The following is a 15,002-nucleotide window of genomic DNA, read 5'->3' as shown; positions in this document are numbered from 1 at the left end:
GTAAAAAGCTGGTTTTAAATATAAATATGATCTTGATTGAACAAAACATGCATGTATTGTATAACATAATGTCCTAGGAGTGTCATCTGATGAAGATCATCAAAGGTTAGTGCTGCATTTAGCTGTGGTTTTGGTTTTTGTGACATATATGCTTGCTTTGAAAATGGCTGTGTGATTATTTTTGGCTGGGTACTCTCCTGACATAATCTAATGTTTTGCTTTCGCTGTAAAGCCTTTTTGAAATCGGACAATGTGGTTAGATTAACGAGAGTCTTGTCTTTAAAATGGTGTAAAATAGTCATATGTTTGAGAAATTGAAGTTTTTGCATTTTTGAGGTATTTGTATTTCGCGCCACGCTCTACCATTGGATATTGGTGAGGCGTTCCGCTAGCGGAACGTCTCTCCTCAACAGGTTTTAACCCACACTCATCTATCACAAAAGTGAGCTATCCTTTTAAATGACTGAGTATGTTGACAAACAGTCATATCTGAATGGCTCACTGTTTTTCCTTTCTAGCAGGACTGCCTTTCCATTCCCCTCGAAGAGCAGTGTGGAGGGGAAGGTAGCCAGCGGTGTGGTGAGGCCCCTGGTCTCTGAGGTGAGGCCCCTCATGGAGCACAATCAGGGCCAGAGCCAAGGCCACAGCCAGGACCAGAGCCACAGCCAGGACCAGAGCCACGGCCAGGACCAGAGCCAAGGCCAGGGCCTGAGCCAAGGCCAGAGCCAGGGCCAAGGCCAGAGCCAAGGCCACGGCCAGAGTCAAGGCCACGTCCAGAGCCACGGCCAGAGCCAAGCCACGGCCAGAGCCAAGGCCACAGCCAGGACCAGAGCCACAGACAGGACCAGAGCCACAGACAGGACCACAGCCAGGACCAGAGCCAAGGTCACAACCAGGACCAGGGCCAGAGCCACAACCAGGGCCAACTCCACAGCCACGGCCAGGGCCAGAGCCACAACCAGGGCCAACTCCACAGCCAGGGCCACAGCCAGGGCCACAGCCAGAGCCACAGCCAGGGCCAGAGCCACAACCAGAGGAAGGGCTCAGAAGAATCTCAGAAGGGCACTACCGGGAGACTAGAAGTAGTGGACACTACCACTACAGAGAAGGGTCTGAATCTCCGGGCCTCTCCTCTGAGGAAGAAGCTTTTTAACCCTGCAGTGGACTCCCGTAGGATTGTCAGCCCTGTGGCCAAGGCTGCAGCATCACACCTCACCTCTTCAGGCATGAGGAAGTCCCAGTCAGTCCAGAACCTGCACACTGAGGGTGAGACACTACGGATGTGATTGTGATCATTTCTAGCTAGTGTATTGATGTTATGATCATGTATTACAGGAACATTTTATGATGATGTTTTGCAGGAAAATGTTATGATTTAAAAAGGTCCTCATTTTATATTCTACGCATGGTGTAAAAGGTCAAGCTCTTCCTTGAATGTCTAATAAGAGACAGAAATGTTGTTAACACTGCTCTGGCCTGCATAGACTAATCATTTACCTTCCTGTCTGCCCCTCTCTTGTTACCCGTAGAAATGCCTGTGAGCCTGTCTCGGCCCTCTAAGGAGGTAGCCCCTCAGCCCCATCACTCCCAGTCTCATCAATCCCAGGCCAACGAGCGTCCAGTGACCCTCCCCACAACCCCCCGTCGCACCCTGCCCAGTGTGCCCCCCCTCTGTAGCCCCACCTCCCCACAACCCCGGGACATCACCAGTACCAGTCACGGCACTGCCCCCACGCCCAGGAGCGTCAAATCCCGCTGCTCCTACATGAGCCCCACCACCAGCTCCATGGCCAAGATGTCCCGCTCCATGTCCATGGGAGACAGCCTAAACGTGGCCGAGGAAGAGTCTGGGTCTACAGAGTCACGCAGGGGGTCCAGCTTTGACACGTCCAACGCTCCCACCAAGAGTCGGAGCTGCTCCTCCCAGAGCTCCCAGAGTCTTAGTACTAAACCGTCTACCCCCGTGGCCGTGGTCTCTTCCACCTTATCCTCCTCCTCCCCTCTGGCGTTGGGTTTAGCCATGCCCCATGCTGCAGTTATCCCCACCCTCATCACTAGCTCTCCAAGCAACTCCAACCCCAGCCCAACCACCAAGAGTCTGCAGGCTAAGCTGATGTGCAGCACCCGGCCCCAGCTCAACCTGGACATCTCCAAGCCCCTCCCAGACAAGCCCTCCCTGGCGGTCTTCACTCCCAACAGTACCTCCAAGACCGCGGCCTCCTCCAAGACTGTCAAAGAGGACAACGACCTCTCTTCCAGATCTCCAGTCAGCTTGTTACCTCACCAGGGCCAGACTCATCCAGTACTCACCAACAAAGTCCAGCTAGTCACTGCACTGTACCTCTCCCCAGCCGCTCCTGTGGAGACTAGCCCAGCTCCGAGTCCTGAGGCGGAGCAGCGTTTTCTCACCACGGAGCTGCGTCCTGAGGCCCCCGTGGTAGACAACAGACTAGAACAGTCAAAGATGGAGGAGAGCCAGGGCCTGACCCAGGAGAAGAGTCCCGCGATGGAGGTGTCTCTACAGGGCAGTCCCGTATACCTGCTGTCATCTGGAGGTTCCGGCCAGGACCGCACAGGTTTGCTCCAGCGATCTCCCTCCTTCATCCTGTCATCTCTGTGTCTGGGCCTGCCCCTGGCCAACACCAAGCACTTCTTTACTACTGGTGCCGTGTGGCCTACCGTCTCAGTCTCCACCCCCATATACTCTGCACCTTCACCCTGTCCTCCGTCACTTAACCATTTTCTCCTGACGGGTGAGGCATGCTCTCGTTCTCTTTCATGTCCCTCTTTCTTTTTCTCTCCATCTCTGTCACTTCCCCATTTCCATGAAGAGCGTTCCCTCTGTGGTCCTCCTGTCTGTCCTTTCCTTCCTTGTGTAGTAGCTAGAACATAGCCTTGGGTTGACATACAAGCTATGGATTGTCCAATGAAATGACCTAGCTATTGTCCGTCTTGCTGTTCTGTTTTTGACTTGACTAGTTTCTTGTGGTCTAGACTGACACGTATGATGAGACTTGCAGTAGGATGGTTTAAGCGGCGTCAGCCTGACCATGTATAACTGGCTTTTTATTAGATGGTTCTCTCAGTATGGAGTCGTGCAGGGTGGTGGCCAGCGAGCTACAGAACACCTTTAGGAAGGCCTCCCAGCTCTTCAGAATGGTGAGTCACTCACTCCCCCAATAAGTATCCCATTCACTACAAATATTTGTTTACATTGGCTAGTATTTTATTGGCCACCATCTGTCTGTTTTATGTTAAGTTTACATTCATTTTTAAAAACATTTCCATACACTTATTTTTTTGTGGTAATGTTGGTCATGTCTGTGTCTTGCAGGTGAACAGTGTGCCTGTAGACTCCAGGCAGGAGCAGCATGAGATGGCCCAGGTCCTGTCTGAGGCTTTTGAGGTGGTGAGGGCCGAGCTGAGCTCCCTGCCCCAGAGCTCACCCCCATCCCCCTCTGGAGGACCTGCAGCAGGAGGCTCCCTGTGTACAGTGGGCTGCCGGCCCGTAGGACCAGTAGAACCAGGGACGGGGAGATTAGCCTCAGGGGAGGAGAGGACTCTGGCTCTGCTGGAGCAGTACTCTGAGCTCCTCCTTCAAGCTGTGGAGAAGAGGCTGGACAACAAGCAGCTCTCCTAAATACTCCTCTTCTTTCACACCCTTCCTTTAAGACTGAACCAACCAACCCCCTTGCAAATGTAGGATCTTAAGCCATTGTGCAAGGATATCTGCAGACTACAGTACTTCTTTTTATTACTTTTTTTCTCGACACGTTTTGAAAATGAACAGATTAAAATATTGCTGAAGGAAGCCTGTACATATTTTTTAGAAGTTCTTTTTTTTTTAAAGCACTTTTCTCTCTTTCTCTCTGCTGCACCCTCTGGTTGGGTGGTCCCCTCTCTCCCTGTCAGCTCTCTGTAGGCCTAGGAGGGGTTGGGAGGGTTGCACTCAGCACAACGACCCACTGTACTAGGCTAACATGTAACACTCATAACCAACAGCACAGATACTGATACTGTAGGGAGACTCCTCAAGATGATTAATGCCTCAGCATTCATTCCCAGTGTGGCTGAGCTGCACTACAGACTGTGTCATTCATCACCCTTCCTCCCTCTAATATATTGTGTGCTACCTACAGTACTTACCGGACACCTGCACTCTCACGACCACTGGTTTTATTTACCCCGTTTCCAAGTATTGTGCCCTGCTACTTTGTTTTAATGAAGTTGTTGTTATGGAAGTGTCCGGTTCTGGTTCTTAACTGACTTGCCTAGTTAAATAAAGGTTCAATTAATTAATTCAATCCAAATATTTAGCACTATTAAATGCTCAAGGACAAATTTATTTAGCATTGCGACATGTTTTTCTAGATTTAGAACATAAAACATTTAGAAAGCAAACATCCTTTAGGTCTAGCAAATCAAATGCTTCAATTGTTTGAGTATATGCTGCAGAGCAGTGCTGAAAATATTTGTTCTGAATATTTACACAAAAAACAATCATAAGAGGGTGGGCCATCAGTGACATAATTGTCCAAACCACTGACGGAGTTGACAACCTATGCTCAAAACAACAAAAGTTCAATACAAACATTTGTAAAATATGGGAAATGATTCATTTGAAAATCTCCAATAAAAACGTAGCTTTACAGACCATGAGTGGGCTTGTTGCAATACATGTAATGAGGACATGAATAAGGGGTCCTTCTGATATAGATGACCCTGCTCATTCCTGATTCATTTAGGATTTTAGACAAATCTGACGGAGTTGACAGTCTCCGGACACATCTTTTAGGAATCAGTTTTGAGATAAATAGTCTTTAAAGTCACAGAGGGCTGTTGCAAGAAACTACATAAGATCATTTTCAGTTAATATCCATTATTACCTGTTTTTAGAATTTTAAATTGGGTTATTTTGCTCCAGACAAGGGCATTTCCAGGCATACAGCCGACATGGAAATTAATAATATATTCCCAAAACAAGTACATTTTAAGCTCAAATAATGCAACAAAATAATATTTTTTAAATATGAAATTAAAGTTTCCCTGCCGGACAAGTATTGTCCCAACTTTCAAGAATCCCTGAGCAAATGTCCTGTAATTCTACGCATTTTGCCATGAGGCTGAGAAAACATGTTGCAGTTTTAAAGCTAATTTCTTGTCATTCAAATAATAGAATTCATGGCTTATGACGTGTTCATATACTATATGGGGGGCCTCCGGGCTGGCAGGCCACCTGCCTTGCAGGGGCGTGTGCTATGCCAGTGGTTGGAGCTTGATGCTGGCTGTCGTTTTGTGTAGCAGAAGCTGCACTTTTTGGACAATCGGAGGCATTGCTGTTCAATGCCATTCCTGACCCCAGTGCTCTAAAACAATACAAACTGTTGTTATCACTACAATGTGAAATGTCTGTGTTGGTGTACCTGTCCCTACCAGGGCTTTTACCCACCGACACCAGGCCATAGCAGCCTCCACACTACTAGAGGAACACAGGACCCTTCCAAGTCTTAAAAGCCAGATTAATCAGACATAATCATGTTTCAGTGGGTGATTTGATTTTATACATTGTGTTTTGAGAGGCCCTGTCTGTGTGTGATGTGTGGTTGTATTTATTATGTTGTAAAAGGTCCACGTTACAAAGGGAGTTGTCAGCCCCTTGTGAGTTGTAGTTTGTTTTGTACCAGAGCTAGGTCACCAGTGGGGGACCAACATTGCAAAAACAGAAGACTTGAAAATATACCGTCTCAACTGAGAGTCTCCTTGTTCATTAACTATGCTAGATGGTTTTATAAAACATGTGAATTGTATTCCCAGTACATTTTTTTTGTATTCCAAATTGATGGTCAAGGTGTGCAAATAATATAAATGTCTCAAGGAAATGGGTGCCTTAATTCAAAACCAGCGTTTTTCATAGTTTAAAATGTGTTGGGTTATACGAAAATAATATTGAATTGTAATCAAAAGGCGACTACTGAAATTGAGCTACTGCTGTGGGAAACGAATGACACTGAGGAGAAGCATTTTCTGATGACTCTGAATACAGATATCACATCTCGGAACCTAAACTGGCTGTGCACGTGTGCCATCGTGCATACATTTATTTTGTCCCCCCACACCAAACGCGATCACGACACCCAGGTTAAAATATCAAAACAAACTCTGAACCAATTACATTAATTTGGGGACAGGTCGAAAAGCATTAAACATGTATGGCAATTTGCACATGCTAGCTAATTTGACGTATTTAGCTAGCTTGCTGTTGCTAGCTAATTTGTCCTGGGATATAAACATTAGGTTGTTATTTTACCTGAAATGCACAAGGTCCTCTACTCCGACAATTAATCCACACATAAAACGGCCAACCGAATCGTTTCTAGTCATCGCTCCTCCTACCAGGCTTTTTCATACTTGAATTTATATGGTGATTGGCATCTAAACTTTTATAGTATTACCATGACGACCGGCAAAACAGTTCGTCTTTCAATCACCCATGTGGGTATAACCAATGAGGAGATGGCACGTGGGTACCTGCTTCTATAAACCAATGAGGAGATGGGAGAGGCAGGACTTGCAGCGCGATCTGTATCAGAAATAGGAATGACTTCTATTTTAGCCCTTGGCAACGCAGACGCTCGTTGGTGCGCGCGAGCAGTGTGGGTGCAATAATTGAATAACATGGATTTCTAAATTTATTTTGCAATGCACGCGATGTGTCCGGTCAGTCTTGTATCAGATACAAACCGGGCAGAAAAAATTTTTTCTCCACACTTCTTAAGAATTCCTCAACATTTATTGGCTCTTGTCTGGCTGTGGTGTATTCATCCTGGTCCCTGGCACTTTTCCACCCCAATAACAATGCACTTTCATTCCTATCAAAATGGTCATAGGTCAGATTAATGTATTTGTAATAGCTTAGGCTACTAAACTAAACCTGGGTCTCTGTGTAATGGTGTAACTGTTGTGTCAAAGGCTCACAGAATAATTGTGTTCTGATGCTGTTATGATTGTGGCCCGTGTGGCTCAGTTGGTAGAGCATGGTGTTTGCAACGCCAGGGTTGTGGGTTCGATTCCCACGGGGGACCAGTACGGAGAAAAGAAATGGATGCATTCACTACTGTAAGTCGCTCTGGATAAGAGCGTCTGCTAAATGACTAAAATGTAAATGTGGCTGCCGACTAGCACAACACTGCCCCCTGCTGTTGAACCTCCATCACAGCCCAGTTGCTACTAAAACAGAAAGCCCTATCACTTCCCTCCTACAATTTCTCTGGTCAGGATTATTCTGTGCTGTGTTTTACATACTTTTCAATACACTAGTGCCCTCAAACAATATTTTAATCACCTGTGCATACAATACTGTGTATTTTCTGAGTTATTGATAGACTTGTTATAAACGTACACTTATTGGTAGAAACAGTCTTATCAGGTACCCAAAAGGTTCTTACAGCCTCTCAAAATGCCATGCCTAGAACTCTATATTTTCTCTAGTTTTGGTTAAAGCATTGTATGTACATGACTAGATGAATGTGCATAGACAGACCGCAAAGATTTAAAAGTGCAGTCAAACCCTGAAATGACATGAGTAATGGTATAGAATAAGAATGAAGTATATTCTGCTGTTTATTAGTTATTCAGTATTTCCCCATCTGACTGACAATATTCAGAACTGTGACCTTAACTAGACTGGAGGTTTCATTGAGACATAGGATTGTGTTTGATGGGACAGTAGTACAGGTGCACCCATCTGCTGCCAGTATGCATCAGTATTTATGCATGAAGGGTGTGGAGGTTGACCGACTGGCTCGTTCCTAAGTAGGATTGCATGGTTCAACGTACCCCAGGCTTGTTTAACTGTATGAGTCGATCCCACTCTTTTTCACTAGCTGGTATAATCTGTAGCTGACCCTCGTTCTTAATAACCCCCCCTTTTCTATGATGATTACTTGTCTTAAACTAGATTATGGACCACAATGTTCCTCTTTTAGGAATGATCACTTCTCAGACATTTTATGAGCTTTTGTTTTCTGTTTTGCACCAACCTCAGTTTAGTGTTCTTAGTGTTTTTACTGTATTCCCTCCCTGTGCTTCTCTTTCTGCTGGAGAATAAAAACATATTTATTACACTCAACTTGTTTTTTCAGACCAAGCATTTTATTTACATGGGTGCCATTTGGGACGTATCCTTATTCCCTATATACTGAACTACTTAACTAGAGCCCTATGGGCCCTGGTCAAAAGTAGTGCACTATATAATGGTTATAGGTTGCCATTTGAGACACTACCATGAAGACATTTGCTGGTATATCAGATTCATTTAAATGTCAAAGCGGGCCCACAGCTCCAGCCAGCGACTCCACCAGCTGGAAGTAGTTGTATTTGATGTCATACTCCATATCATACCAGAAATTCACTGAGGAAGAAAACAAAAACATGTTTAAAGATACATACATGATCCTTGGAAACAGAGCCTCAATAGTAAGGCCGTGTGTTGTCAGGAACCTCGCTGTACAATATCACGATACTTCGGTGCCGATACGATGTGTATTGCGATTATATATACAGTGCATTTGGAAAGTATTCACATCCCCTTTGAATTTCCATATTTTATTACGTTTCAGCCTTATTCTAAAATCGATTAAATTGTTTTTTTTTCTCATCTACACACAATACCCCATAATAACAAAGCAAAAACAGGTTTAGTAGAATTATTTGCAAATGTATAAAAAAATACTGAAACAAATGCATTTACATAAGTATTCAGACCCTTTACTCAGTACTTTGTTGAATCACCATTGGCAGCGATTAGTCTGTCTTCTTGGGTATGATGCTACAAGCTTGGCACACTTGTATTTCGGGAGTTTCTCCCATTTCTTCTCTGCAGATCCTCTCAAGCTCTGTCAGGTTGGATGGGGAGCGTTGCTGCACTGCTATTTTCAGGTCTCTCCAGAGATTGGGTTCAAGTCTGGGCCACTCAAGAGACTTGTCCTGAAGCCACTCCTCCATTGTCTTGGCTGTGTGCTTAGGGTCGTTGTCCCCAAGCTGAGGTCCTGAGCGCTCTGGAGCAGGTTTTCATCAAGGATCTCTCTGTACTTTGCTCCGTTCACCTTTCCCTCGATCCCGACTAGTCTCCAAGTCCCTGCCGCTGAAAAACATACCCACAGCATGATGCTGCCACCACCATGCTTCACCGTAGAGATGGTGCCAGGTTTTCTCCAGATGTGACACTTGTCATTCAGGCCAAACAGTTTAATCTTGGTTCCATCAGACCTGAGAATCTTGTTTCTCATGGTCTGAGAGTCCTTTAGGTACCTTTTGGCAAACTCCAAGTGTGCTGTCATATGCCTTTTACTGAGGATTGTTTTCTGTCTGGCCACTCTACCGTAAAAGCCTGATTGGTGGAGTGCTGCAGAGATGGTTGTCTTTCTGGAAGATTCGCCAAACTCCACAGAAGAACTCTGGAGCTCTGTCAGAGTGACCATCAGGTTCTTGGTCACCTCCCTGGCCAAGGCCCTTCTCCCCAGATTGCTCAGTTTGTCTGGCGGCCAGCTCGAGGAAGATTCTTGGTGGTTCCAAACTTCTTCCTTTTAAGAATGATGGAGGCCACTGTGTTCTTGAAGACCTTCAATGCTGCAGAAATGTTTTGGTACCCGTCCCCAGATCTGTGCCTCGACACAATCCTGTCTCGGGGCTCTACGGAAAATTCCTTCAATCTCATGGCTTGGTTTTTGCTCTGACATGCACTGTCAACTGTGGGACCTTATATAGACAGGCGTGTGCATTTCCAAATCATGTCCAATCAATTATATTTACCACAGGTGGACTCCAATCAAGTTGTAGAAACATCAAGGATGATCAATGGAAACAGGATGCACCTTAATTTCGAGTCTCATAGCAAAGGGTCTGAATACTTATGTAAATAATGTATTTCCATTATATATAAATGTGCAACATTTTCTGTTTTCGCTTTGTCATTATGGGGTATTGTGTGTAGATTGAGAAACAAAAAGGTGCAATACATTTTAGAATAAGGCTGTAACGTAACAAAATGTGGAAAAGGGAAGGGGTCTGAATACTTTCCGAACACACGATAAATATATATTTTTTTACAAATAATACTTGGGAGTCACAGTATCGATATAAAATCTGCAAGGACTAATTGTAGTACTAACAGTTCAGTCCTAATTCAAGTAACCGTATAGTACTAGTTGAAGTAACAGTACTAGTTGTAGTACCAGTACAGTACTAATTAAAGTAACAGGACAAGGACTAATTGTAGTACTAACAGTTCAGAACTAGTTGAAGTGACAGTACTAATTCAAGTTACAGTACTACTAAAAGTAATAGTACAGTACGAGTTGTAGTACCTGCAATGCAACCGTGAGACTGGCGAACATGGTGGAACCAGAGAGATGGCAGGTAGAGCATCTCCCCGGCCTTGACAGTAACATGGAGTGGGCATGCCAGGCGGTAGTCAGGGTAAAGCTCCAGGTCTGGCTTTAACGGGTCCAATGGTATCCAAGGAACCTGGGAAGAGAAAGGGAATTGCTGTTTCACTGCGCAGATCATCAGATCTCAACTGGGAAAGTTTTTGACATCATGAGTGTAGAATGCCAGTGGATTACTATCCAAAATAATCTAATAGGCTCAATTCACTCAAACCCACCTTGTCTGAATCTGCCACATCAACCACGTCGAAGTCCCCGTCCTCTCTCTGTCTGTACACTGCAGGCTGGTAGTGCTCTGAGAAGAAAAACATACACGGCCACAAAGTGGGCTTTTCATACAAATAACAGGATGCACAACATGACGTGGACAATATTTAGTGTCTAATATTGTACAATGAGATATATACCGTTGAAGTAAGAAGTTTACACACACACACCTTAGCCAAAGACATTTAAACTCAGTTTTACACAATTCCTGACATTTAATCCTAGTAAAAATTCCCTGTCTTAAATTGTTTAACTTGAGTCAAACTTTTGGGTAGCCTTCCACAAGCTTCTCACAATAAGTTGGGTAAATTTTGTCCCATTCCTCCTGACAGAGCTGGTATAACTGAGTCAGGTTTGTAGGCCTCCTTACTCGCACACGCCTTTTCAGTTCTGCCCACAATCTTTCTTTGGGATTGAGGTCAGGGTTTTGTGATGGCCACTCCAATACCTTGACTTTGTTGTCCTTAAGCCATTTTTCCACAACTTTGGAAGTATGCTTGTGGTCATTGTCCATTTGGAAGACTCATTTGCGTTCAAGCTTTGACTTCCTGACTGATGTCTTGATGTTGCTTCAATATATCCACATAACTTTCCAGCCTCATGATGCCATCTATTTTGTGAAGTGCACCAGTCCCTCCTGCAGCAAAGCACCCCCACAACATGATGCTGCCACCCCCGTGCTTCACGGTTGGGATGGTGTTCGTCAGCTTGCAAGCCTCCCCCTTTTTCCTCCAAACATAACGATGGTCATTATGGCCAAACAGTTCTATTTTTGTTTCATCAGACCAGAGGACATTTGTCCAAAAAGTACGATCTTTGTCCCCATGTGCAGTTGCAAACCGTAGTCTGGGTTTTTATGGTAGTTTTGGAGCAGCGGCTTCTTCCTTGCTGAGCGGTCTTTCAGGTTATGTCGATATAGGACTCGTTTTACTGTGGATATAGATACTTTTGTTCCTGTTTCCTCCTGCATCTTCACAAGGTCCTTTGCTGTTGTTCTGGGATTGATTTGCACTTTTCGCACCGAAGTACGTTCATCTCTAGGAGACGGTATGACGACTGCGTGGTCCCATGGTGTTTATACTTGCGTACTATTGTTTGTACAGATGAACGTGGTACCTTCAGGCATTTGGAAATTGCTCCCAAGAATGAACCAGACTTGCAGAGGTCTACAATTTTTTTCTGAGGTCTTGGCTGATTTCTTTTGATTTTCCCATGATGTCAAGCAAAGAGGCACTGAGTTTGAAGCTAGGCCTTGAAATACATCCACAGATACACCTCCAATTGACTAAAATGATTAGTCAATTAGCCTATCAGAAGCTTTTAAAGCCATGACATCATTTCCTGGAATTTCCCAAGCTGTTTAAAAGGCACAGTCAACTTAGAGTATGTAAACTTCTGACCCACTGGAATTGTGATACAGTGAAAGTGAAATTGTCTGTCTGTAAACAATTGTTGGAAAAATTACAAAATGCACAAAGTAGATGTCCTAACCGACATGCCAAAACTATAGTTTATTAACAAGAAATTTGTTGAGTGTTTGAAAAACGAGTTTTAATGACTCCAACCTAAGTGTATGTAAACTTCAGACTTCAACTGTACATACAAATATATATTGTGGCGTACAGCAGGTCAGCCACCAGGGGGAGACTCGTCGAAGCCTGGTGACAGACGGCGTATACATCACGTAGCGATGGCTCCATCTGCTGGACGTGCCAGGTCTCAACAGGCTCTCCGGAAAGGACTAATTGGGGCTGATTGGGGATTGGTGAGTAATCAAGGGCTGATTGCTCACCAGCTGTACAAGTCCAATAAAGCTGCCAGAAGTGCAGCACACAGGGGAGAGACTGGGGGAGGAAAGGACTCCCGTATAGTTGGAGACGAGACAGCAAGACCTGGAGCCCAGAAGACAGTATACTGGAGAGGGTTTCTTTTGGACTATTATTTTAATAAACACCTTTGAAACTGAGCTAATCATATTCTGTCCGTGTCTGATCTGTGTAAACGTTTTGACCCAACCCCCTGGTCTGCCACATATATATAGTTGAGACCGAATGTCTTACCATAAGGTATAAAGGGCCGGTCAGACGGAGGGAGAAGGATGAAGTGTTTCTCTCCAGTGATGACACAGTACAGGTTCTCATAGTGGTCCTTGTGCACTGGGAAACAAATACACTGATTTCAAGTTATGAAAATCCTAAATGTAGTTAGGCCTAGATTCAATCAGATCAAGCATTGACCGGCGATAGCAGACACCCACATAGTGGATGTTTTGGTGGTGTCGGAGGTGGAACTGCGTTGGAGCCGTCAAATTGGTGAGCCGCTGCTCTTGCATCACTGTCACAAAGCCACACCGCCCCACTCACGTTAGAAGTACAGAACGAGAAAGTGTAGTCTGTAGAGACATAATTACACTCAAATAGAAAAATGATTAAACTAAATAATGAGGGTTTCTATCATCATAATGGAGGTGTAGATCACATCTCACATTCCAGTGTTCCAACTTAAAAACAAGGCTACATGGGATTTCTGTTAGTGTGACTCCGTGCAGCCAATGGCAATGTCCGCTTTAGGTATAATGCCGGGAGCCACTTGTGGATTTCACAGCTCTAACGCAGTCCCACCCCCGACACAACAAAACAACCACTATGCAGATGTTGGTTAAAGCGGATGTGATTGAATCGAGCCCTTCGTTCTGTAACTTTACATTCATTTTATTCATCAAAGACATGCAAATAGCCGTGTTGCTATCTCAATGTAGATGTCATTAGAACACTACTTACTCGACGTGACTGCACTGGCTTCTCCTAACCAGAAGTTCACTGCATCTGGTAACTTCCCTAGGGAAAAGAAAAACACTGAAGCCTGGAATTACAATGAATGTCGGAGATGAAAGGAGACCTGAAGAAGAGCTCTGCCTGTCTGTCAGACTTTCTCCCAGACCCTGACTAACAATCTCCACTCAAGCCTTTCCAAACTGCCTCTACTTCTATCTGATGCTGATTAGACACCATTCACTTTATTTTTGATCATCTTTTGTGTTTGTTTATTTTTTGTAAGTTATAGGGACCACAATGGAAACAAGTCTCTGACTTTATGATATCCCTGTCATGTTTTTAAAAGTGTATGCACTGTGTGTTTTATTTACTGGCAAATCTAATTTCTAGGTATCTATTCTATAGTTCTAAAGTTGTTTTTATTGCTACGCGTCTTAAAATGACACCCTATTCCTTTTAGGCCTTTAGTGCCCTACCTATGGTCAGAGCCTTATTTCAGACACAGACAGAGGCTGCATCCAAAATGGCAGCCTATTTCCTATGTAGAGCAAACCTTTTTAAAGTGATGAACTATATAGGGAATAGGGTGCCATGTGAGACAAAACCTTATTCTAGATTATGTATTTGCCTGGTATGGAACTCACCGAGGGCTTCACTCATCCAGGGTATGTGAGCCTCCACGTCCCCAGTCAGCTCTGGTAGCTCCTCGGTCAGGTTGGAACACTGTTTCTGGACGTAGAACACTCCCCTGCTCTCCACCTTCCCCTCCACAACATCCAGCAGAGAGGAGAAGGTCATCAGCCGCTCCTCAGGCATGACAAAGCGGTCCTGGTTAACCGCGTCTGCATAGCCATTTGGGGTCACGGCCACACTGATGACCTTTGAACCCACCACTTCCCTGAAGTAAAAAGAAGATGATAGTACTCCAGTGCGCACTCCAGTACACTCAGTGCGCGCACACACACGTACCGGAGATGGGAGGGATTCCATTTGGACAAGGCTGGCCAATGACTGAAAGCATTCCGGATGACGCAGGGTTTATTTGGACCAATCCATTCCCGGTAGAACTCAAGTGGGGAAAAGGGCGGTTCTACACAAGGCACTGTTTTATTGAGATATAGCTCTGAAAATAATAAAGATCATCACCAAGCATGTAATAGGTGGGCTACAAATGTACAGTATTTCAAACTTAACCTTTTTTTGTTTTAGAGGATAATGCTGTTAACTTACCACGTGCCTCCAGAGGGAAGTCTCTCAAACACTTTTTCACTGCATCTAACGTTTTATTTTCTGCCATTACATTGCCATTAGACGAATTCAGTTTTAAAATTGACATATTTTGGGGCTCCTTCTATACATCCCGATGAAGATTATTCATAGAAAAAACATGTAATATCAATATTTGTCCCCAAGAAAATAGACAGTAAAAACATGCACATTCGTCTCCATATTTGTTTACCTTCTGTGCGCGCATGCGTCGTCTACTTCTTCTACAAAACGATTGCTGCAGTTCGAC

General features: G+C 44.5%; 2 protein-coding genes across 3 annotated transcripts in view; one reads left to right on the top strand and one right to left on the bottom strand.

Moving 5' to 3' along the window:
* mapkbp1 (mitogen-activated protein kinase binding protein 1) overlaps positions 1-8,128 on the top strand; it is a 73,302-nt gene extending 65,174 nt beyond the window's left edge. Inside the window, exons 26-30 of the mRNA XM_045694835.1 lie at positions 519-1,075; positions 1,162-1,266; positions 1,530-2,753; positions 3,074-3,159; positions 3,335-8,128. Of these exons, the coding sequence (XP_045550791.1) occupies positions 519-1,075; positions 1,162-1,266; positions 1,530-2,753; positions 3,074-3,159; positions 3,335-3,640 (2,278 nt within the window). The 3' untranslated portion in view covers positions 3,641-8,128. The remainder of the gene's footprint in view (positions 1-518; positions 1,076-1,161; positions 1,267-1,529; positions 2,754-3,073; positions 3,160-3,334) is intronic.
* Position 8,129: 1 nt separating this feature from the next.
* On the bottom strand, positions 8,130-14,991 carry jmjd7 (jumonji domain containing 7). Of its 2 annotated transcripts, none has more exons than XM_014194092.2 (8): positions 14,717-14,991; positions 14,456-14,609; positions 14,131-14,384; positions 13,493-13,567; positions 12,773-12,868; positions 10,664-10,740; positions 10,365-10,524; positions 8,130-8,410 (listed from the first exon to the last, which is right to left on the bottom strand). In XM_014194092.2, the coding sequence occupies exons 1-8, from the start codon at positions 14,820-14,822 to the stop codon at positions 8,322-8,324; spliced, it is 1,011 nt and encodes a 336-aa protein (XP_014049567.1). In that variant the 5' UTR covers positions 14,823-14,991; the 3' UTR covers positions 8,130-8,321.
* Positions 14,992-15,002: the final 11 nt, after the last annotated feature.

The sequence above is a fragment of the Salmo salar genome, chromosome ssa01, assembly GCF_905237065.1.
Source record: "Salmo salar chromosome ssa01, Ssal_v3.1, whole genome shotgun sequence".
NCBI classification, from domain to species: Eukaryota; Metazoa; Chordata; class Actinopteri; order Salmoniformes; family Salmonidae; genus Salmo; species Salmo salar.
This window is presented reverse-complemented; position numbering and strand designations above follow the sequence as displayed.

Coding starts and splice junctions, on each gene's coding strand:
- jmjd7 (XM_014194092.2), bottom strand. CDS start 14,822: ATGTCAATTTTAAAACTGAATTCGTCTAATGGCAATGTAATGGCAGAA. Junction 10,741..12,772: donor CCGGCCCTTTATACCTTATG/GTAAGACATTCG, acceptor TTTTCTTCTCAG/AGCACTACCAGCCTGCAGTG. Junction 8,411..10,364: donor GTCTCACGGTTGCATTGCAG/GTACTACAACTC, acceptor TTTCTTCCTCAG/TGAATTTCTGGTATGATATG.